Source organism: Rhinopithecus bieti, unplaced genomic scaffold (assembly GCF_001698545.2).
Source record: "Rhinopithecus bieti isolate Rb0 unplaced genomic scaffold, ASM169854v2 scaffold_20175, whole genome shotgun sequence".
Lineage (NCBI taxonomy): Eukaryota > Metazoa > Chordata > Mammalia > Primates > Cercopithecidae > Rhinopithecus > Rhinopithecus bieti.
The window spans coordinates 1,456,020-1,480,484 of NW_016809984.1; the positions used below are offsets into that span (position 1 = coordinate 1,456,020).

A 24,465-nucleotide genomic window follows, 5' to 3' on the forward strand; every position below is an offset into this window, starting at 1 on the left:
GTGCTCCTGTATTGGGTGCATATATATTTAGGATAGTTAGCTCTTCTTGTTGAATTGATCCCTTTACCATTATGTAATGGCCTTCTTTGTCTCTTTTGATCCTTGATGGTTTAAAGTCTGTTTTATCAGAGACTAGGATTGCACCCCTGCCTTTTTTTGTTTTCCATTTGCTTGGTAGATCTTCCTCCATCCCTTTATTTTGAGCCTATGTGTGTCTCTGCACGTGAGATGGGTCTCCTGAATACAGCAAACTGATGGGTCTTGACTCTTTATCCAATTTACCAGTCTGTGTCTTTTCATTGGACCATTTAGCCCATTTACATTTAAGGTTAATATTGTTATGTGTGAACTTGATCCTGTCATTATGACGTTAGCTGGTTATTTTGCTCGTTAGTTGATGCAGTTTCTTCCTAGCATCGATTGTCTTTACATTTTGGCATGTTTTAGTATATGCAAATATTTAAAAAATGTTTTCAGTAATTATATTCAGGAATATAGTATTCGTGTTTTATAACTGTTGCATGTGTAATGTCAGATAAAGCAAATGAATGTTTAGTGAATATTCTAATTTTAAATGTAATATAGAGGAGCTTAGGGAAAGTTGTTAGAGTCTTCTGTTTAAATTATATATATGATGGATTCATGGTTAATCTATCTACCTATCTACCACCCATTTACCTATTTACCTGCTGGCTTTGTCCACTCAAAATTCTAATAACATTGACCATTCCAATAAATATCATCATTCCTAGGTTCAGATTGTTGTATCGCAATAATTTTTCTTGATGTGAGAATCTAGGGCTTCTTGGAGAAATGACTGATTCCAGATTTAGAACAGGAAACCTATAAGAGGAGATTGAAACAGATGAATATGTTCAATTGCCCCATGTGGATGAAATTAGCAAAACCCACATGGTGGAAAACTCTACTGTCAAAATACCTGAGTTCTTCAACAAGTAGATTGGAAGAAAGTGAATGGGCTATACAGAGAATCTATCGATTAAAGTGGACTTAAAACATATAGAATTACAAAATGGACAACACTAAGTTATAATGTGTAATAATTCAAACTAGGATGATTAAACTGTTCAGGAAAGCACGGCAGTAATTTCTTAAAGGTTGAGAATTGTAGTTTTTGCTGATGATGTGAGCATTGCAATTGCAATGGAACACACAAATGGATTTATGTGACTGCTATCTAACTTCTGTTTCTTGATCTTGGTAGTGATTGCAATTATTATGAAGTGGTTCACCTTGTAACAGTTATACATCATGGAAGCAGACAGGGTGGCCGGTGACAGCGGAGTTGGAGGCAGATGTCCAGTGTATTGAGAAAGAGTGCATGCTAGAGTGGGTGGGTTTTCATGTTTATTATTTGGTATTCATGACTGGATTTCATCTTCTTGAACATATACATTTATCTTCATAAGATATATATTCTTCATGAAGTATTTGATATCAATCTTGTGTAGAAAATAGTAGAGACAGGTTGTGCAGTTGAGGAGCAGGAGAGGAATGTTTTTTCAACCTGAAATGTCCTTAATCTTTTTAGAATGAGAAGCAGTTATTCTCCCTCTTTTACTCTCTAGATTTCACAAGGAACAAGGGCTTAGAACTAAATGCTGATGAATTACTCTAGTGCCACTGAATTTTGTCTCCTTGGTTTCCCTGGCTCTGAAGAACTACATTATATCCTTTTTGCTATATTCTTCTTTTTCTACTTGGTGACATTAATGGGAAACACAGTCATCATCGTGACTGTCTGTGTGGATAAATGTCTGCAGTCCCCCATGTATTTCCTCCTCGGCCACCTATCTGCCCTGGAGATCCTGGTCACAACCATAATTGTCCCCGGGATGCTTTTGGGATTGCTGTTCCCTGGGATGCAGACAGTATCTTTGTCTGCCTGTGTTGTCCAGCTCTTCCTGTACCTTTCTATGGGGACATTACTTGGATCAATGGCTGTGGACTGTTATATGGCTGTGTGTAACCCTTTGAGGTGCAACATCATTATGAACAGACACACCTGCAACTTTGTGGTTCTTGTGTCATGGGTATTTGGGTTTCTTTTTCAAATCTGGGCAGTCTACTTCATGCTTCAGCTTACTTACTACAAATCAAATGTGGTAAACAATTTTTTCTGTGACTGAGGGCAATTGTTCAAACTATCCTGCAATAATACTTTTTTCACGGAATTTATCCTCTTCTTAACGGCTGTTTTATTCTCTTTGGTTCTTTGATCCCTACAATTGTCTCCTACACCCACATCATCTCCACCATTCTCAAGATCCTGTCAGCCTCTGGCCAGAGGAAATCCTTCTCCACTCTTGCGTCCCACTTCACCTGTGTTGTGATGGGCTACGGCAGCTGCTTGTTTCTCTACTTGAAACCCAAGCAAACGCAGGCAGCTGATTACAATCGGGTAGTTTCCTTGATGGTTTCAGTAGTAACTCCTTTCCTCAATCCTTTCATCTTCACCCTCCGGAATGATAAAGTCATAGAGGCCCTTCGGGATGGGGTAAAATGCTGCTGTCAACTATTCAGGAATTAGCCTTGCTCTGAGGCATTTTACATGATGAAGCACTTAGTATGGATTCTAGAATAATCTGAAAAGAACTTGCTCATCTTTGAACTGCATCATAATTATTATCATTATCAAATAATTAGTGTGCAACAAAAGACTTTTAAGTTACAGCTACGGTTTTTAATATGGTTAGTTGTTACTTGAAACTCAGTTTATTATTTTAAAGACATGTCTTGCTATCTATCTATCTATCATCTGCCTTTCTTAAGATATAATGATTTCACAATTAAGCTTTGAAAAATTAGATGTCAGAGATAGACTATCTATATAGTCTAGAAAGTAGACTAGTGGTTGCTTAGGGCTGAGGGGAATGCAGACATAGGGTAGTGATAGCTAAGGGGTACAGACTTTCTTTTTGAGATGATGGCTGTAAATATCTATGAATATACCAAACACCATTGAACTGTACATTTTCAATGAGTTAATTTTATGGAATGTGAATTATATTTCAATAAAGCTATTGAAAATAGTATATTAGATGGTGAAGAAGTATTGTGAAGAAAAGTGAAAAAGGGAATATCTCTTGTGGGAGTGTTGAAATTTCAAATCAGGTTTTCAGGGAAGGATTGAGAGAGGTAAGATTGAGAGAGGTAAGATGGTGATACATTTGGAAACCTGTTAAAGAACATTCCAGGCATAGTGAGTAATAAGTGGGAGATCCTAGGGAAGGCATAGCAAAGATGCTGAAATGGAGTGTGCAAAGGAGAAAGCAATTACAGTCAGAGTGGTAACTGGAATGCAGACCATGTAGAGCCTTGTGAGCCTTTTTTTTTCCAGGTATGCAAAAGATAATATTATTTTACTTTTTTTTTTCTTTTTTTCTTATACTTTATGTTCTAGGGTACATGTGCACAACATGTGCCATGTTGATGTGCTGCACCCATTAACTCGTCATTTATATTAGTTATTTTTCCTAATGCTATCCCTCCCCCTCCCCACACCCCATGACAGGCCCTGGTGTGTGATGTTCCCTGCCCTGTGTCCAAATGTTCTCATTGTTCAATTTCCACCTATGAGTGAGAACATGTGGTGTTTGGTTTTCTGTCTTTGCAATAGTTTGCTGAGAATGATGGTTTCCAGCTGCATCCATGTCCCTACAAAGGACATGAACTCATCCTTTTTTATGGATGCATAGTATTCCATGGTGTATATGTGCTACATTTTCTTAATCCAGTCTATCACTGATGGACATTTGGGTTGGTTCCAAGTCTTTGCTATTGTGAATAGTGCCGCAATAAACATACGTGTGCATGTGTCTTTGTAGTAGAATGATTTATAATCCTTTGGGTATATACCCAGTAGTGGGATCGCTGGGTCAAATGGCATTTCTAGTTTTAGATCCTTAAGAAATTGCCACAGTGAGCCTTTTAAAGATGTTCGCTCTTTTCAGAAGCACATTGGAAAACCATCACAGGGGGCTGAAGAAGAGTGACCGAATCTGTTTAATGTTTTAACAAGATCATCCTGGTTGCTGGATGAGCAATACATGAAAGGACAATAAAGGGAGAAGGATGAAGGCCGGGTGGAGATTGCATCAGTTAGATTTTGCTCTATGAGACATAACCGGAAAACTCCAGTGGTATACAGGGGTATAAGCTTTTATTTTCATGCTTAGAGTTTCTGCTGATCTAGGGTGGCTCTGCTGATCTCAGGTGGATTTGTTCGTGAATCTAAGGGTTGTATGGGGGTTGGCTGACCTAGGCTGGGCCCACATTTGAAGTCATGAACAGTGTGCCTTTGATCTCCATGTGGCTTGGCCACAACGTTTTTGAGGCACCCTTCTCTGACTTGGGCAAATTTTTATTCGCATATTATAAATGAGTTAAGTTCTGAAAAATTAAGTGGCTTGCCTACTTTAAGCGTCTAGCAAATTGAAAAGCTACTTCTTGGAGGAAGATCTCAACTTCAAATCCTCCACAAAATGCTTCTCCTAATGTCTAATGCCATTGAGATACATAGAGGAATGTTATTTAATATGTGCAATACTTTTTTGAGATAGGTATTACTACCCCATTTTATCAATAAGGAAACTAAGACCAAGAAAGGGTAAGAAAACTGTACTGATTCACACAGCATATTAGAAGCAAAGTCAAAACTCAAATTCAAATTTCATTGCCTTTTTTTTTAAAGCATGCCACTGCTATCTAATAAAGATCACATTTATCTAAGCTTGCAAGGATCCAGGAACTCTCCCAATGATAAACTTAAACCAAAGCCCACATTTTCCCTGTCTACTCCCCACTCCCACCCCAGGCCACTGGGCTCCTTTTAGAACCTGCACAGAAGTGTCTCCTAATCTTGGGGGAAATTTAAACTGTCTACTAAAGAAATCACTAGATGTCTAAATCTCCTGATCTTAAAAGTTTGCAGTTATTCTGTCATGAAACAGGAAGTGAAGCAACTATAGTTCTCTCTTCTCAAAACAGAAGGATTAGGATTTCCTTTCTGTTGTCTGAGTTCTGGGGCTTGCCTTTGGCTATAATTCTGTTGATTTTTCTCTCCACCTAGACTCAGCCTTACTTCCCTTCTCAACAGTAGCACTTATTCTTTGCCAACACAGTCAGAGAACTTGTATCTCCACAGGCTACTAATATAATTCCAATTTCCACCCCATCTCAAACACAAATTACTTCTGGTGATTCTCTTTAAGCAAGTTCAGACACCTGATGTGTTATCTCATTTTTAAAAATTGTAAGTGGCCATGCTAAGGAGCCGAAAATGATGAAACCTAGGAATGCAGAAACAGAACTTAGTGTTGTAATAAAAAATATGATTTACAACATCTTGTTTGGTATGCATATAGTGATATGTACAGTCATTACAGTGGTACGTTGTTATTAGACACAAAATGGTACGCATTGTACTTAGGCGACTATTATTTCCATCAGTTTTATACATGGTCTTCTTTATGGTTTACTTATTCTTACTCAAAACACACAAGGCATCTCTTTTCTCTTTCTCATGCACCAAGCAGGGTAAATAGCTGATGTCTTGTGAATGTAGAGAACAGCCAGGGTATGCCAAGACTTTTCTTCCCCTTTCTTGCCTTTCTTCCAGTATGGCCAAATGAAAGCTGTTTCCTGTCTCAGGTGATTTCCATTTGACCCTGATGTTCCCTTTCTACTATGTGCTTATTCCTTGCCCCCAGCCAATGTTTCCCTGAGCAGCCCTCCTCTTTTTCTATTGCTTCATCAGCTGGACCTGTTCTAGATCAATGTGATGCCAACTAGTGCCAGGCTCCTTGGGTCAGTAGGCTGTGTCTGATATCAGGTTCTCTCTAGAACTGAAGGGACGAATATATTGTGATTATTGTTGCCTAAGAGACTATCCAAAATTTTAAAAATATACTCAACAAATACAGTCAGGTACTCAAAACCTTCAGAGCAAAGGAAGCCTGCTTACCTAAATTTTGGTTACAAAGGAGTTACATATGTTATAATGGAGTTTCAGAAATATGACAAGGGAATTTTTAGCTTAAGTGTCTCTTCAGGGCTTTGCTGAAGAACAGAAATCTAGTGTGTTTTGTTCCCTTGGCTGTCTGGTTTTCTTCAAAGGGGTCTCCAAGAAGGTTCCTATCCTGCCCAGACGTCTCTCCATTCCCATAAACAATGCTGCTGTCCGTGCTGCTCCAAGCTCAGCACTAGGAGCCCTCCCCAAGGCCCAGCCTTCGTTCAGACTGAGGAGAGCCTCTGCTACCCCAGCTTGTGGAGTTAGGGAGGGGCATGTGAATGGGCTTCCCTTGAGAACAGAGATGAGGTCACAGGAGCTATGTTTATCCCTCTTCCACCATGGTAATCCCTAAATAGTGTTTATAATTGCTCACTCTACAGTTGCTCCCTGGTAGTACAGTAGATACTCTGAGGCTAAAATAAAACAAACCCTGTCAACAGGCTAGGCCCTTTTGATCAGTCGGAAATGCTCAGTACTACAGAAGCAGACCTCATCTCTATACCAACTGAGTTGTTTCCATAAGACTGATCCTGTCTCCTGGAGATGGCTAGCATCCAGTCCCCCAGTGCAGAAGAAAGAAGCTCAGTTTCTCAAATGGGCAAGGACCGCTGCTGGTAGACAGATAGGTAAGTAAAAGAATCACTGGCCAGAAGACCTCTGTGGGTTCAAAAAGAGTTGCACGTATGGTTCTTGTCACAGGGAACTGTGATCATTTGGCATCCTTCTCACAGATCCTGCGGTACCTGATGTCACATGATGCAGCATCAAATGTCTTTGTTAGGCCAATGGTCGCACAGTTGAAATTCTGATTTTGATTGGTAACACTAAATGAGAAAACAAAACAAAACAAAACAAACAAACAAAAAACAAAGCATGGTAATGGCCCATAATTGTAGCCCAGGCTCTTCCTGATTCCAGAGGGAGAGTCTTGCAGGAATTTTACCTGGAGGGGCAGCAGACTACCAGGCCCACACAGGTCTCCATTTGGCTCAGATCCCTCTCCTAATCCAGCTCCACAAATGCAGCTGTAAACCGACCCTTTCCTGTCAGCTCTTCTGCCAGCTTGTGAGGATTCACAGTCTTGGACTAACTAACTCACTGTGGCGTTCGGTTAGAAGCATCTCATGGGCTGTCTCATCTTACAAAAGTACTGTTTAGGACAGTACCTGTGTTCACAGTGGGAGGACAGGAAGGAAAAGGAGAGAGGTTGTGCATCCCTTTCCAGACCATAGTGGCTTCAGAAAAACTTGGTGGAGGTATTTGTTGGCTCTCCCACCTCTTTTTCTGTCATTCAGTCTGTTTCAGTCTGACTGAAAAGACTCTGGTTTCAGAGAAATGTCATGTGTTTTGGACTAGCTGTATGATATTTAACACATTTCTAAGTTTTGCTTGTCCTCAGTTCAACTGTCTGTGAAATGGGGAGTGATAAAAGCTTTTCATGTAGCATCATGGGGAGTATTTCAGGAAACAACATATGCAAAGTGTTTAGCATAGTGCTGGCATTAAAAGACACTGAATAAATATAAATTTCCTCCTCTCTGTAGGGAAGCCCAGTTACAAGCTGGGGGACTGACTTGACCTCTGTTTGAATCACTACTTTCGTATAAACACTGGGAAAATTATTGGTGTTCGCACCAATCCTAATCTCCATGGAACAATTCACGGGAGACAGCTCTTGGGGGTCAGAAGTTCATAGCTTTGAGGCATAGACAAGTTGCTTATAATAACCTTTATTTAGATAAAGAAGGCACATCTGGGGAAACTTGTAGGTACTTTGTAATAAAATGTGATCTGTGGGTTAAAAGATGAAGCCCTTTTGATCAGTCAGAAATGCTAGGTGTTATAGAAACAGATCTCATCTCTATACCAACTGGGTTGCCTCCATAAAACTGACCGTGTCTCCTTGAGATAGCTAGCATCCAGTCTAGACTCATATCTAGTCTGTTTGAAGTCAAGAAACTAAGCTTTTTTGATCAGTCAGAAATGCTCAGTGCTATACAAACTAGCATCTATAGAGAGCTGCGAGATACATCAAATGAGTGCTATGTATGTGGATTTGTTTGGATCCTGATTTGAATAAAATAATTTGCTATATGAATACTCTTCTCTCTCCTTATGAAAGTTTGATCTCTTTCATAAGAAAAAGTTTATTAAAATGTGTCTCAGGGAATAGATGGGTTGGAAGAAAGGAGAAGAACAGAATAGAGTCAAGTGTCAGCATTTGAGCTATTCCAGAGTGAACCCACCAATCTCAGGTTTGGTCTTTTGAAGCAAACCAAGATCCCCAGGAAACTGTGGGATGTTCACGTACTTGCCATTGAACACAGAGTTGTTGATCCAACGCCATCTTTTCTCTTCACGGTTGTAAATTAAGCCAATAAAATACTTCTCTGTATCAGCTATGTCCTGAAGAAACTTCTAGAAATTAAAAAAAAAATTTCAACAGTGACTCTTTTAATGATGCCTCTCTTGAGCCAATGTGCCCATGATTGTATCTGATCCTGGGAATAAGGAAGGCTGGTAGGGAACTCTGAGACCGGCTATAGCTGGGACTCACTACTAACCCTAAAGAAGTTGTCAGGCTTCACAGGGAATCTGGAAAGCCTGAGGTCTTGTTAAAACAGATTGCTGGGCTCCTGGTTAAGTAGGTCTAGTGAAGGGAACCAATAATTTACTTTTCTACAAAATGCCCAAGTGATACTGATGTTTCTGTCCAGGGACCACACTGTGAGAATGAAGGGGAAGGGGTACTATACAATCGGAAATAGTGTCATTTAAAGAAAAATATGTCATGCTTCTATCCATAGGATTGTTTTTGTTGCCAGAAATTTTATATGCTAAGTAAGGCTGAATCAAGTGTTAACAAAATGTGTTTCTATTTATTGAATACTTAGGAAAGGAAAACAGTGAGATTTAAAAGTATATTGCTTTTAGAAGTGTAATCCAAGAAGAAATAAGCAAGTGCTTGTTGAATATTTGCTAATTTGACACTAGTCCTAGACATCTTTGTTCTGTATTTAATTGATAAGTTACAAATCATTTCAGCCAGAAGTGTTTCCTATACCTCCCATAATCAGTGGGTATCCAAGTCTTATTCTTTCCATCCCCATGGCTATTTCCTTAGTTTCTCCCTTTTCAATGTTCTCCTTTTCTGAAATATCTTATTTCAATAATAACTTGTTAATTAATTACTGAATGTTCTCATTTACCAAACATCTTTTGAGTGTCTATTATGTGCCATGCATTGTGTTAGGCTGAGGATATGGAAGCAAATATATTTCTCCTCAAAGAAATTACGATCAAGAGGGTTGGCAAACTACAGCCAGCGGGCCAAATCCAGACTTCATCCTGTTTTGGTAAATGTTTTATTGGAATGCACCCACGCCCATTGCTTACATATTATCTATGGCTGCTTTCAAGTTACAACAGCAGAGACCAATGCCCTGAAAAGCTTAAAATGTATCCTATCTGACCCTTTTAAAAAAAAGTTTTCTGACCCATAGTCTAAAACCAGAATCCTTAATGCTAAACTCTCACGCCGGAAGCCATGGATGGTTTCCCAGGAAAACTATGAAACCACTGGAATATTATGAAAAATATTTTGCTTATGTAATGTTTCTAGGAAGAAGTACATAGATTTTATCACCATTTTTAAAAAGTCAGTGGTCTTTGAACCACTGATTCCAGAGTGAGAGTCTGTTTGAAGAACCACAGGTTTAATGAGGGAAGACAACCAACTTAACTAGCATAATGAGGTATCTCAGGTGTAGTCCTAGGGAATTATATACTAGATCTGGAAGAGGCAGAAAGGAGGAAGCGATCATTCTACATAGATCTGAAGTTTTTCTAGAATGATAGATGAGGTGATACCTGAGATGAATTTTAGGAGATAGCTAAGTTTGTCAGACAAACTGTCGGGGAGAGTATGGACTTCTGGAAGATGGCATGGATTATAGGCAGGCGGGGAAGCAGCCTGGAGCATTTGAGGAACTGCAAGATGCTCAGTATAGTTAGTGCAGAGGTGGCAGGGAGGTGGTTTGAGAGACAAGGCTGGAGAGAAGGCAGAGGCGACACTGTGCAAGGCCTGATACGAGGTAAGGTACATGGATGTGCTTTGGTCGAGGAGTAGAACGAGGCAGACATCCGGGCCAAAGTGACTCAGTGAGTTTAGGGAATGTGTATATATATATATATATGCTTGCTATATAACCTGTTTGTGTAAGCTCATGCTTAGCTGAGAGCCACTGTTGTTTGAAAAAGGTACAATTGACCTGCCGATGTTGTGCACGCAGCTTGGCTCGGCTCAGTGTGTCTTGACATGGTACAGGCGTTGGTGCCCAGAGAAAGAGAGAGCGAACCAAGGCTGTCCATCTTGCAGATGGACAGAGGGGAGCCAGGACACAGCTCAGCATGCACTGATGTCCAGAGGGAGAAAGAGTTAAGCTGCTGACCCTGAACACAAGGGAGAACTGGCTGTGCAGCTGTGCATGGGAGCGGCCGGATCAAGCAGCCAGCCAGACAGTGCGAGAAAGCTGCTGATGAAAGAGCTGCTGAATAAAACTACATTTCACCTGCTTACGGCCCCCCCGAGTGTTCTTTCAGCTATCTGCCACCCAGGCAGGACCTGAGCATGGGCTGGAACCTGACCGTGAGTGTGACATTTGGCGTGGTCATGAACCTAACATATGCCATGCTAGGAGAACTGGGGTTTAACCCATTTTAATTTGGAAAATGGCACAGTTTAGAGCCTTAGAGGTATTATGATGTCAGTTCTGAGGGGGACAGCTAGAAAGAGTGCAAAACAGGAGGCAAGGAGATGGATTAGAAGAATTCTGAAGAAATCCAGGCAAGAACTGAACTATTTGTTTTGAGCATAGAGAGAAAAGGACTTGGTTAACAAATAATTGAGGAGGAAAAGACAAGGTAAAGTCCCAGAAAACTCTTAGCCTTCAATCTTGGGTGACATGAGTACTCACCAGTATTTGGAATATAAAAGGAGTAGCGGTGGGGTAAAATATAATTGACTCAGTTTTGAACATAGTGAGTTTGTGGGACTCTTGAAACATCAAAGTGCAATTTGATATACCTGTTTGGAGGAGAAGGATGAGCTGGAGATACAGACTTGAGAGTCACCAGCAACCCATTGGCATGATGACCTTTGTCTTTTCCTTTTCCTTTTTTTTTTTTCAAGGCAGATCCTTGCTCTGTTGCCCAGGCTAGAGTGTAGTGGCACAATCATGGCTCACTGCAGCCTCTGCCTCCTGAGTTCAAGCAATTCTTGTGCCTCAGCCACTTAAGTAACTGGGATTTCAGGTGTGCACCGCCTCACCTGACTAATTTTTAGTAGAGACATGGTTTCACCGTGTTGGCCAGGCTGGCCATGATGACTTTTTCATCACCAAGGATGCAAATTGGGATCCACAAAACTTAATGGGTGTGGCAGACTTGTCACACTTGCTTCTTCCCTTTGCCTTCCCTCCTTTCCTCTTTTCATTCCCCTGTCCTGCTCCTGTTTTTCTACCTTAGGACAGTTTCCCTTGCTACCTGGGTACTTAGCCCTAGAGGGTTTGTAGCATCCAGATCCCTTGGTCATCTATTACCAAGATTCAGAAAGGAGATTATCTTACAAGTTCTTCTAAATCCCAGGAGGACTTTTTAGAGGAGGAATAAGGGGATAGAAGTGAGAGAAGCAAGAGTATAGTGTATGTAGCACAGATTAGAGTATGGGTTTCGGAGTCAGAGAGATCTGAATTCAATTCTGTGTTTTGTTATTTGACCTTGGGCAAATTACTTTTCTGTGCCCTAGTTGCCAGTTATAAAATGTGGATAGTAATACATCTTCATGATTATTATCATGATCATCTACTGCAAATTCAGTTCTATGACCTGATTCTCAGTTTTTCACATTACTAATTTTGTCAATTCACATCTTCCTTGTTTACTACGCGGACTGGGATGGTATATTGACATCACATCTATGAGGTATTCTTTTAGTTGTTAAACAACTTTGACACACATCATCTCATTTGGTCATTTGCTTCACTTTAAATATCTCGGCCCATCCCCAGGATATCAGCTCATTACTGCGCCCTGTAGAAAAAACCACAAGGTGTGAATTTCTGTGGTTTAATGAAACTGAAAAACATGCTGCTTCACTGCTACTTAGAAGAGTCTTCTAACCCCCAGTCCAGAACAAATAGCTTCAGTTTTTCAGCCAGCCACCTCTCCAATCCTCACTCAATCCCATCCCCGCTTCCCCAAATTTCCACCCCATCCCACCCACTGAGGCTGTGTAGAGTGTGTAGCTTTACTGTACCATTCCAGTGTCCTCACCAGTTTCTCTGGCGTGTTGACAATTGCCAGTGTGGATCCTTTTCTTTTGCAAAAGTCCCTGCTTTCATTCCAAGATGATTCAGAAGTAGGTAAGAGAAAACATCTTTCTTGATAAAATTCCCAGTCTTTGGGGCAGACTGAAGAGGTCCAAGAAAGGAGAGTATGAGTTTACTGGTTTGGGGTATAAATCCTGGAATTAAGTGATGAAACAGCGATGCATATTTTTGTTTTAACGATTATATTGGTAAAAATTATTCTCCATCCAGGAAGGAATTCCACCCAGTCTAGTCTGGTTCCCTGACAATAATCTAAAGAGAATAAGGAGAAGAGCACAATGATTGAATAGAAGTTTCCATTAGTCGTCCCCCTACAGGAACACCAAATGTGACAACTATCTACACATAAAAAAGCACATACACATACATGAGAACAAAAAATCAGATGAACATGCAGTTCCTGGGTAGCTGAAAGAGGCACTGCAGAGGGTAGGAAAGACAGTCTTGAATTACTGACACCAGCTCTGCCCTATCCCTGCTGCAGTGACAGCATGGCATGGTAAAGTCTGTGTGCATGGGAGAGGGAGTGTGCAGGGATCGTGAGACTTTACATTGGACTCAGTGCTGCCCTCTCACAGTGGAGGGCAAAATGGACCGAACTCAGCTGATGCCCACCCATGGAGGAAGCATTTAGATGAGTGCTAGCCAGAGGGGAATAACCCACCCAGTGGTTGAAACTTGAGTTCTGGCAAGCCTTGCCCACTGTGAGCTGAATGGCTTTGGGGCCCTAAATAAACTTGAAAGGTATTCTAGGCCACAAGGACTACAACTCCTAGGCAAGTCCTTGTGCTGAGCTGGGCTTTGAGCCAGTGGAATTAGAGGGCACCTACTGAGATACCAGCCAGGGTGACCAAGGGAATGCTTGTGCCATTGCTCTCCCAACCCCAGGGAGCACAACTTGCAGCTCCAGAAGAGACCCTTGCTTTCTGCTTGAGAAGAGGAGAGGGAAGAGTAAAGAGCACTTTGTCTTGCATCTTGGATGCAAGCCACAGTAGAATAGGGCACTAGTCAGAGTCGTGAGGTCCCCATTCCAAACTCTAGTTCCTGAAAGACATTTGTAGATACACCTGGACATACCCTGGGCCAAAAGTGAATCCTCTGTCTTGAAGATAAGTACACAGTTCTGACAGGACCCCTCACCTGCTGATGAAAGAATTCTTGGCCCCTGAATAATAAGCAGCAATCCCTAGGTAGCATGTTATGGGCCTTGGGTGAGACTGAGATGTCTCGGGCTTCAAATGAAACCCAGCACATTCTTCTGCTAGAGAAAAGAAGAGAGAAAAGTAAAGGGGGCTTTGTCTTGCACCTTATGTAACAGCTTGGCCACAGAGAAGTAAAGGTCAGCTCTTGGGGTCCAAGATTCCAGGCCTTGACTCTTGAATAGCATTTCTGGACCTGCCCTGGACCAGATAGAAGCCCACAGACATAAAGAGTGGGTTTCTAGGCCTGGCAGCATTTGTGGCAAGCTGACCAAAGAGCCCTTGTACCTTAAACAAAAATCAGTGGTATTCTGGCAGTGACCCTGTGGGCCTGTGATGGTAGTGGTCATAGGGTGGAGCTCCACTGCCTGCGGAAAGGGGAGGGAAGAGTGGAAAGAACTATGTCTCATGTTTCGAGTTTCGGCTCAGCCACAGGAGAATAGAGCACCAGGTAGATTTATAAGGTTTTTGACTCCAGTCCTTGGTTCTAAGACAGCATCTCTGGACCTATTTAAGGCCTGGTGGAACTCACTGCCCTGAAGGGAAGGTCACAGGCTTGGCTAGCTTCACCATATGCTGATTATAGAGCCGTAGGATCTTGACAAAACATAAACAGTACCCAGGTAGTGGTTGTAGTGGGCCTTGAGTGAGACTCAGTGCTGTGCTGGCTTCAGGTCTGACCCAATGCAGTCCCAGTGCTGGTGGTCACAGGGATGCTTGTGTTACCCCACTCCCAGCTCTGGGCAGCTCAGCACAGAGAAAGAGATTCTGTTTGGGAAAAAGTAAGGAAAAAGAACAAGAGTCTCTGTCTGGTAATCCAGATAAACCTTTCAGATCTTATCCGAGACCAAGCAGGTGGGTACCTGTACGAGTCTGCAAGACCCACAGCGTTACTGGGCTTGAGATGTCCCCCATGCAGATAGAGCTTAGGTCACAACACCCGAGTCCTTTTGAATACCTGGAAAGCCTTCCCAAAAAGGACAGATATAAACAAACCCAGATCGTGAAAGCTACAATAAATACCTCTCTTCTATGCCCAGACACTGATGAACATCTACAAATATCAAGACCATTCAGAAAAACATGACCTCACCAATTGAGGTAAATAAGACACCAGGGACCAATCCTGGAGAAACAGAAATATGTGACCTGTTAGACAGAGAATCCAAAATAGCTGTGTTGAGGAAACTCAAATAAATTCAAGATAACACAGAGAAGAAATTTAGAATTCTATCAGATAAACTAAGAGATTGAAATAATTAAAAAGGATCAAGCAGAAATTCTGGAGTTAAAAAATGAAATTCGCATACTGAGGAATACATCAGAATATTGTAATAACAGAACCAGAGGGGTCACAGATGTCAAAGGAGACAAAAGAAAAAAGAATAAGAAACAATGAAACACATTCGTAAGGTCTAAAAAATTGCCTCAAAAGGGCAAATGTAAGAGTTACTGGCCTTAAAGAGGAAGTAGAGAAATAGATAGGGGTAGAAAGTTTATTCAAAGGGATAATAACAGAGAACTTCCCAAACCTAGAGAAGGATATCAATATCCACGTGCAAGAAGGTTATAGAACACCAAGTAGATTTAACCCAAAGAAGCCTACCTTAAGGCACTTAATAATCAAACTCCCAAAGGTCAAGGATAGTGAAAAGATCCTAAAACCAGCAAGAGAAAAGAAACAAATAATGTACAATGGAGCTCCAATATATCTGGTAGCAGACCCACATTGTTACTAGGCTTGGGATGTCCCCCAAGTGGAAATCTTACAGGCCAGGAGATTTAATATGCATGGCATATTTAAGTTGCTGAAGGAAAAAACCCTTTACCCTAGAATACCATATCTGATGAAAATATCCTTCAAACATGAAGAAGAAATACTTTCCCAGACAAATAAAAGCTGAGGGATTTAATTAACAGCACACCAATCCTATAAGAAATGCTAAAAATAGCTCTTTAATCTGAAAGTAAAGGACATTAATGAGCAATAAGAAATCATCTGAATATATGAAATTCACTGATTATAGTAGGCACATGTTAAAACACAATAATCATAACAGTGTAACTGTGGTATGTAAAGTACTCTTAAGTAGAAAGACTAAAAGATGAACCAATAAAAATGATAACTGCAACAAATTTTCAAGGCATAGACAGTAAAAACAAAGTTATAAATGGAAACAACAAAAGTTAAAAGTGAGAGACAAAGTTAAAATGTAGAATCTTTATTAGTTTTCTTTTTTTGCTTACTTGTTTGTTTATGTAAGCAGAGTTAAGTTGTTATCAGCTTACAATAATGGGTTATAAGATAGTATTTGCAAGCCTCATAGTAACCTTGAATAAAAAAATATACAGTAGATATATGAAAAACAAAACACAGGAAATTAAATCATACCACCAGAGAAAATCACCTTCACTAAAAGGAAGACAGGAAGGAAAGAAAGAAGGAAAAGAAGACCAAAAAACAACCAGAAAGCAAATAACAAAATGGCAGAAGTAAGTGCTTACTTATTAATAATAATATTGAATGTAAATGGATTAAACTTTCCAATCAAAGTATGTAGAGTGGCTGAATGGATGAAAAAACAAGACCTAATGATCTATTTTCCACAAGAAACATACTCCACTCCACCTATAAAGATACATACAGACTGAAAATGAAGGGATAAAAAGAGACATTTCATCCCAATGGAAACCAAAAAAGAGCAACAGTAGCTATACTTATATCAGACAAAATAGATTTTGAGACAAAAACTGTAAGAAGAGACAAAGAAGGTCACTATATAATGACAAAGGGGTCACTTCAGCAAGAGGATATAACGATTGTAAGTATATATGCACCCAATACTGGCACACCCAGATATGTAAGGCAAATATTATTAGAGCTAAAGAAACAGATAGCCTCCAATACAACAATAGCTGGAGAGTTTAACACTCCGCTTTCAGCACTGGACTCATCTTTCAGATGGAAAATCAATAAAGTAACATTGGACTTAATCTATACTATAGACCAAATGAACATAATAGATATTTATAGAACATTCTATTCATCAGCTACAGAATACACATTCTTTTCTTCAGCCCATGGATCATTCTCAAGGATAGACCATATGTTAGGTAACAAAACAAGCCTTAAAACATTCAAAAAGTGGAAATGATATTAAGCATCTTCTCTGACCACAATGGAATTAAATAGAAGTCAATAATAAGAGGAAACTTGGAAACTGTACAAATACATGGAAATTAAACAATATGCTCCTGGATGACCAATAAGTCAATAAAGAAATTAAGAAGGGAACTGAAAAATTTCTTGAAACAAATGATAATGAAAACACAGCATACTGAAACCTATAGGATATTAAGATGGAAGTTTATATCTATAAGTGCCTACATCCAAAAAAAAAAAAAAAAAAAAAAAAGAAAAACTTCAAAAAAAAAAATTGAAGGAAAAATTTAAAAAAAAAAAAAAGTTTATATCAAAAAAGCCCAAAAACAAAAAAAAAAAAAAAAAAAAAAAAAGGAAAAGCTTCAAACAAAACATCTGATGACAAATCTTAAAGAACTAAAAAAGCAAGCACAAATTAAACCCAAAATTAGTAGAACAAAAAAAATAAAGATCAAAGCAGAAATAAATTGAAATGAAGAAAACAATACAAAACATCAATGCAAAGAAATTTGGCTTTTTTAAAAGATAAATAAAATCAATAAACCTTTAGCCAGACCAAAAAAAAAAAAAAAAAAAAAAAAAAAAAAAAAAAAAAGAAAGAACCAAAAAAAAAAAAAAAAAAAAAAAAAAAAAAAAAAAAAAAAAAAAGAGAGATGACCCAAATTAATAAAATCAGAGATGAAAAGGAGACATTAGAGACATTATAATGGACAGCACAGAAATTCAAAGGATCATTAGTGACTACTATGAGCAACTATATGCCAATAAATCGTAAAGTCTAGAAGAAATGGGCAAATTCCTAGACATGTACAACCTATCAAGATTAAACCACAAAGAAATCCAAAACCTGAACAGATCAATAACAAGTGATGAGATGAAAGCCATGATAAAAATTCTCCCAGTAAAGAAAAGCCCAGGATCCAATGGCTTCACTGCTGAATTATGCCAAGTATTTAAAGAAGAGCTAATACCAATCCTACTCAAACTGTTCTGAAAAATAGAGAAAGAGGGAATACTTCCAAATTTATTCTATGAAGCCTACATTACCCTGATACCAAAAACAGACTAAGACACATCAAAAAATGAAACTACAGGCAAAAAAAAGAGAGATGACCCAAATTAATAAAATCAGAGATGAAAAGGAGACATTAGAGACATTATAATGGACAGCACAGAAATTCAAAGGATCATTAGTGACTACTATGAGCAACTATATGCCAATAAATCGTAAAGTCTAGAAGAAATGGGCAAATTCCTAGACATGTACAACCTATCAAGATTAAACCACAAAGAAATCCAAAACCTGAACAGATCAATAACAAGTGATGAGATGAAAGCCATGATAAAATTCTCCCAGTAAAGAAAAGCCCAGGATCCAATGGCTTCACTGCTGAATTATGCCAAGTATTTAAAGAAGAGCTAATACCAATCCTACTCAAACTGTTCTGAAAATAGAGAAAGAGGGAATACTTCCAAATTTATTCTATGAAGCCTACATTACCCTGATACCAAAAACAGACTAAGACACATCAAAAAATGAAACTACAGGCAAATATACCAATCAATATTGGTGCAAAACACCTCAACAAAATACTAGCAAGCTGAATTCAACAACATATTAAAAAGATCATTCATCATGACCAAGTGAGATTTATCCCAGGGATGCAAGGGTGGTTCAATATATGCAAATTAATCAGTGTAATACATTATACCAACAGAATGAAGGACAAAAACCATATGACCATTTCAATTGATGCTGAGAAATTATTTGATAAAAGTCAACATCCCTTCATGATTAAAACTCTCAAAAAGCAGGGTATCGAAGGAACATCCCTCAACAAAATAAAAGCCATATATGACAGACCTACAGCCAGCATATATTGAATGGGGAAAAAAATGAAAGCCTTTCCTGTAAGATCTGGAACATGGCAAGGCTGCACACCCTTTCATCACTCTTTTTCTACATAGTACTGGAAGGCTTAGCTAGAGCAGTCAGACAAGAGAAAGAGATAAAGGGCATCCAAATTGGAAAGGATGAAGACAAATTATCCTTGTTTGCAGATGATATGACCTTATATTTGTAAAAACCTAAAGATTCCACTAAAAAACTATTAGAACTGATAAACAAATTCAGTAAAGCTCCAGGATACAAAATCAACAGACAAAAATTAGTAGCATTTCTACATGCCAACAGTGAACACTCTGAAAAGAAATTAAGAGACTAACCCCATTTATAATAGCTACAAATAAAATAAAATACCTAGGAATTAATTTAACCAAAGAAGTGAAAGTTCTATACAATGAAAACTATAAAACATGGATGAAAGAAATTGACAAGGACACCAAAAAAAAAGGAAAAATATTCCATGTTTGTGGATTGGAAGAATTAATATTGTTAAAATGTCCACTCTACTCAAAGCAATCTACAGATTTAATGCAATCTTTGTCAATAATCCAATGACATTATTCACATAAATAGAAAAAATTATCCTAAAATGTACATGGAACCACAGAAGACCCAGACTATCCAAAGCTATCCTAAGCAAAATAATAACAAAACTGGAGGAATCACATTACCTGATTTCAAATTACACTACAGAGCTTTAGTTACCAAAATGCCATGGTACTGGCATAACAACAGACATATAGACCAGAACAGAAGAGAGAACTCATAAATAATTCTATACATCTACATTAAACTCATTGTTGACAATGGTACCAAGAACATGCATTGAGAAAGGGACAGTGTCTTCAATAAATGGTGCTGGGAAAACTGGATATTCGTATGCAGAAGAATAAAATGAGACCCTTATCTCTTGACATATACAAAAACTAAATCAAAATGGATTAAAGACTGAAATCTAAAATCTCAAGCTATGAAAATACAAGAAAACCTTCTGGAAACTCTGTAGGACATTGAAGTGAGCAAAGATTTCTTGAGTAATATCCCACAAGCACAGGCAACCAAAGGAAATATAGAAAAATGAGATCATATTAAGTTAAAAAAGCTTCTGCCCAGCAAAGGAAACAATCAACGAAGTGAAGAGACAACCCACAGAATGGAAGAAAATGTTTGAAAACTACCCATTTGACAAGGGATTAATAAGCAAAATATGTAAGGAGCCCAAACAACTGTATAGGAAAAAAAAAAATCTAATAATCTAGTTAAAAAATGGACAAAAGATCTGAATAGACATTTCTCTAAAGAAGCAGTACAAATGGTAAATAGAAATATAAAAAGGTGCTCAACACCATTCCTCATTATAGAATTTCAAATCAAAACTACCATGAGATATCATCTCAACCCAGTTAAAATGGCTTTTATCCAAAAGGCTGGCAATACCAATACTGGAAAGGATTTGGAGAAAAGGGAGCCCTCATACACTGTTGGTGGGAATGTAAACTAGCCCACCTATGGAGAAGAGTTTGGAATTCCTCAAAAAACTGTAAATAGAGCTACCACATGGCCCAGCAATTCCACTCCTAAGTATAGACCCAAAAGAAAGGAAATCAGTATATTGAAGAGACATTTGCACTCCTATTTTTATCGCAACACTATTCACAATAGCCAACCTATGTGTCCATCAACAGATGGATGGATAAAGAAATGTGGTACATATACACAATGGAGTATTATTTGTGCATAAAAAAAATCAGATCCTGTCATTTGCAACATGAATGGAACTGGAGGTCATTATGTTACATGAAATAAGCCAGGCAGAGAAAGACAAACTTCACATGTTTTCACTTATTTGCAGGAGCTAAAGTTTGAAACAATTGAACTCATGGAGATACAGCGTGGAAGGATGGTTACCAGAGGCTGGAAAGGGTAGTTGGTGGGAAGGTATGGGGGAGAAGTGGGACTTGTTAATGGGTACTAAAAAATAGAAAGACTAAATAAGACCTAGTATTTGCTGGCACAACAGGGTGACTATAATCAAACATAGTTTAATTGCAGATTTAAACATAACTAAGAGTATAATTGGATTATTTGTAATACAAAAGATAAATGCTTGAGGTGATGGATACTCCATTTACCCTGATCTAATTGTTACATATTGCATGCCTTTATCAATATATATTGTGTAACCTATAAATATATATACCTACTATGTACTCAGAAAATTTTTAAAAAGCCAAAATAATGTATGTAAAGAGAATGAACTGGAAGGTCTTTATGGTCCCTTTGAGAAAAAAAATTCCATAAGAATAACGACAATGGGAGAAGTCTCTAAGAATTCAGTGCATGAGAACCTAGGGGATGGAGAGTAGGTTGTAACCTTGCACTTTACCTGTTCCATAGCTTCTTGTGGGAATGAAGCCGTTGGGACTTGGGGAACTGCTCCCAAAAATCTGTGAGACTTAAGTGAAAAGAAAACCTGAAGGTTATAGTATGACAAATACAACACAGAAACAGAAACATCAGAGTATGGGCTGTGTGACTATCTGAATCATGGAGATGACGAGAAGCTCTTGGCTACTCTGAGCTAGAACATTTCAGACAATTTCTTTCTTTGAGCCTTCCATCTAACTACTGCCATTATTTGTCATGCTCGACACCCAAATCCTATTTCATGTCTCCTTTTTTTTTGATGTAGCGGTAGGCATCAAATCCGGAGAAAAAGAACAGAAGAAAGGAAAAGTAATGGAGGAATTTAGTTATCAGAGAGACACTCTCACACTCCTATCTTGTATAAACCTTTGACAGTGTTTTCTCCAAAGGACTGTTTGGAGTACTTCTCCCCCAGGTTCCACACAGCATCTTTGCTGTTCTTTCTATTTCTGGTGTCCCAGATTCAATAGGAAAATTCATAATCCTGGGCAACTCTGGGACCCTTTTCTCATTAGCACTGTATTAGCTCTAAGGATTAAGGCTAATTGGAACAAAATTTCAGGACCAAGGGGATAACAGCAGACAAGGAAGCAAGTGAACTTTAGGGAGATTTTCTATAAGCAGGGAAGGGTCCATTCATTTCTAGAAATCCATATAGGGGCCTCATTTTCCTGGGAACAGTGACTGTCTGAGCAGGCAGCTGCAGTGACTTCAGAGGCTGGTCAAACATCTCATCGGGGCGCCAGTTATTTGTCCATTGTGGTTGAAGACCATTTTACTCTGATATCAAATTAGTTACTTACTTTTATCTTAGTGAAACAAATTGGCATTCACTTTTTATTTAGTTTATAGACTCTAAGATGTAATAGCCTGGTTTTCATCAGAAACTACTTTGAGATTATAACTTAAGGACTCAATAAGTATTTTATGGGTATTTTTTCCATACAGCTCACTGTATTGGGTTGCCTCTGTTGATACTGAGATAAATGAGAAGTGGTCTTTCTCCTAACGATGTCAATAGTAATAGGTGTCTTAACAGGAAGTGAGAGGATGTTGTTGGGAAAGGCTTCAGGAGGAAGCTGGTTTAACAGGGACAGGAGAACCATGCCCCACTCATCTCTCTATCTCCCATAGCTCCTGGCTATTAAACACTTTCACATTCTATTATAATGATTAGATATAAATCATTCCCATATCCAGAAGAAAACTTGAGGATCAGAAATTTCCCTCAGTCTGCTCTTGGTTTTCTCATATGTAAAAGAAAGGAAATTAATTAGAGGATCTTTATGGACCATTGTACAAAAGAATTTCTTGGGAAAGGAGGCTGTGTGGAAGGTCTCTAGAAATTCAGCATAGAAATAGCGGGAGGAGGGGGAGAAGATTTACCACCATGCAGATTACCTGTTCCATAGCTCCTGGTGGTGGTGAAACCATCATTACTTTTGTTAAAAATCTGTGGAACTGAAAAGAAAATCAGCTGTTGGCTCAGCCCCAAATGTGACTGCACGATGAATATGGCAAAAACGTATCAGCACAGCGGCTGCTAGGGTACTGTGACTATTAGTGGGAAATACTGAACTCTCTGACTCAGTGAAGATGCGTAAATGTGGTTTTGTGACTACGTTCACTTATTCCTATTTCTTTCCTGCTGTCTGACATGACAGGAATTGCACCTTCAGACTGCATCATGGGGAAGACACCTCTTAGCTAACTACTGCCTCCTACTCACATTTCCTTCCTCATTTATTTTCCCTACTGGCTTTCTGGGGCTGGAGAAGATTCTAGTTTCTGATTGCAGTAAAATCCTTTCCTAGGAGGCTTCTTTTACTAGGCATTTGGATGAATTAATTTATATGTACACAGAGAGAAATTTCTTTGTCAGTTAAATCCTGTTACATTATAATTCAGCTCTCACTACGGCCTTATCATTGGGTTGAACTGGAGCTGTATTTTTAGATTTTGGCAACAATAACAAGCACTGCCAAGTACTTCAGCTGAGATCACCCAACTAATACTCCACTAGCAAAAGCTTTGCATGGGGGTCTAACCATCAGAGACTGTTAAGTTCTATATCTCCAAGGTAGACCAAGGAGCCTGGCCCACTGTGTGTGCTGGGGAGTGAGAAAGGCATTGCCAATTGACATCAGATTGGGCCAGTTAGTCTAAGATGGAAAGACTTGGGTATGAAACCTGTATACACAACCTTGCCTTCTAAGAGAAGAGTCAATGAGCCAAACAACGTGGAGGTTAGGGCAAGAGGTTGCCCAAATACTCACAATAAAGTAGAAAGAAAGTCATTCCAACAACTTTAAGCACCACCACAATAAGCCCAGAGATGATCATGTGCCAGTTCATGGTGAAGAAGCTGCAGGGGCCTGTGAAGATTAGAGCACGGCAGCATCAGAATTCGGGAACAAGGCTGCTTTTCACCAGGACATATTCCAGCCTCTCGCTCAGAGTACCCAAAGCAAGACAGACTTGGAAGACAGGCATGACATTGATAGGTACCAGGAGGTGACCCAGCATGGGCCCAGAACACAGAAAGAAACAGGTATTGATTAGAGCCTTGGAACAGGCATGCTGCCTCTCCTTCTGGACAGCAATCTAGGTTCTAGAAGTAATTCCCTACTCTGGGCCTCAGCCTTGCCCTATTTGTGGCCTCCTAAATTCTGTCTAATAATTAAACCCTCTCCTGTATTTTGAGAACCCTTATCCTTGAAATGACCCTTGTTCCCAAGGACCTTAGTTTGTAGCCTTCACCATACTGACTTAAGTTGTCAGAAGCCTCAATCTTCCAAATACCAGGGGTAGGAGACAGACAGGACAGGCATCCCTGAAGGTCTTGCCATTGCTCAACAGTCCATGCAGCCAGGACAGACAGACAGACTCACCTCTTTCTCCCTGGAAGGCTAGGCTGGATTGCAGATGGGGGTCTTCCTGGTGGCCCAATGCTTGGTGTGGCAGGCAGGGGCCCCGTCTCCTGAGAATATGCTCCTTCTGCCCAAGCAACGTTCTTCCTTCTTCACAGTCTCTGCCTTGGTGGCATCCCCGCGAAATACTTCTTCCTGTTCAGTGTTCTTGGCAAAGGGAGCAGGCGGGGCAAAGAAGGGAAGAGAGTCTCTAGTCCTAGTGGTGGCAAGAACAGAGTTCCTGCCAGGGGAGTTCTAATACAGAGGAACATTTTAAGAACAATTTGGAGAACGAAATACGTCAACACAGACTCACCCTTCCTCTGTGTCTAAATCTCCTTGAAATACAGTGGGGAGAGAAATGTAGTAAAGTTTTAACAAACGTTGAATCTGGATAAAAGGTAGCTGGAAGTTATTTGTACTTTCCTTACAACATTT

The 24,465-nt window shown here is 39.4% G+C and overlaps 2 protein-coding genes across 4 annotated transcripts; one reads left to right on the plus strand and one right to left on the minus strand.

The window, feature by feature from the left end:
- The first annotated feature begins 1,619 nt into the window (after positions 1-1,619).
- Positions 1,620-3,228, plus strand: OR9A4 (olfactory receptor family 9 subfamily A member 4). The gene is given in 2 exon segments (XM_017891047.1): positions 1,620-2,214; positions 2,217-3,228. Coding segments are annotated over 2 exon segments (930 nt in total). The 3' UTR covers positions 2,552-3,228.
- Positions 3,229-4,008: 780 nt separating this feature from the next.
- On the minus strand, positions 4,009-24,224 carry CLEC5A (C-type lectin domain containing 5A). 3 transcript variants are annotated; one of them, XM_017891088.1, is made up of 7 exons: positions 24,010-24,224; positions 23,395-23,493; positions 22,520-22,579; positions 21,078-21,146; positions 12,368-12,504; positions 8,346-8,452; positions 4,009-6,858 (listed from the first exon to the last, which is right to left on the minus strand). In XM_017891088.1, exons 2-7 carry the CDS (start codon positions 23,471-23,473, stop codon positions 6,744-6,746), a joined length of 567 nt encoding a protein of 188 aa, XP_017746577.1. In that variant the 5' UTR covers positions 23,474-23,493; positions 24,010-24,224; the 3' UTR covers positions 4,009-6,743. The 3 variants fall into 3 exon arrangements, with proteins under 3 accessions (XP_017746577.1, XP_017746579.1, XP_017746578.1); XM_017891090.1 differs by having other exon boundaries at positions 5,320-6,858; positions 8,346-8,449; XM_017891089.1 differs by lacking the exon at positions 24,010-24,224 and having other exon boundaries at positions 5,320-6,858; positions 23,395-23,548.
- Between the last annotated feature and the right edge of the window lie 241 nt (positions 24,225-24,465).

Bases quoted from the DNA above. Each gene is read 5' to 3' on its own strand.
- CLEC5A (XM_017891088.1), bottom strand. From the start codon at position 23,473: ATGAACTGGCACATGATCATCTCTGGGCTTATTGTGGTGGTGCTTAAA. The intron at 21,147-22,519 runs GTAATCTGCATG...TTTTCACTTAAG, and splicing joins CACCAGGAGCTATGGAACAG to TCTCACAGATTTTTGGGAGC. The intron at 12,505-21,077 runs GTAAAGTGCAAG...GGACCTCTTCAG, and splicing joins CACAAGAAGCTATGGAACAG to TCTGCCCCAAAGACTGGGAA.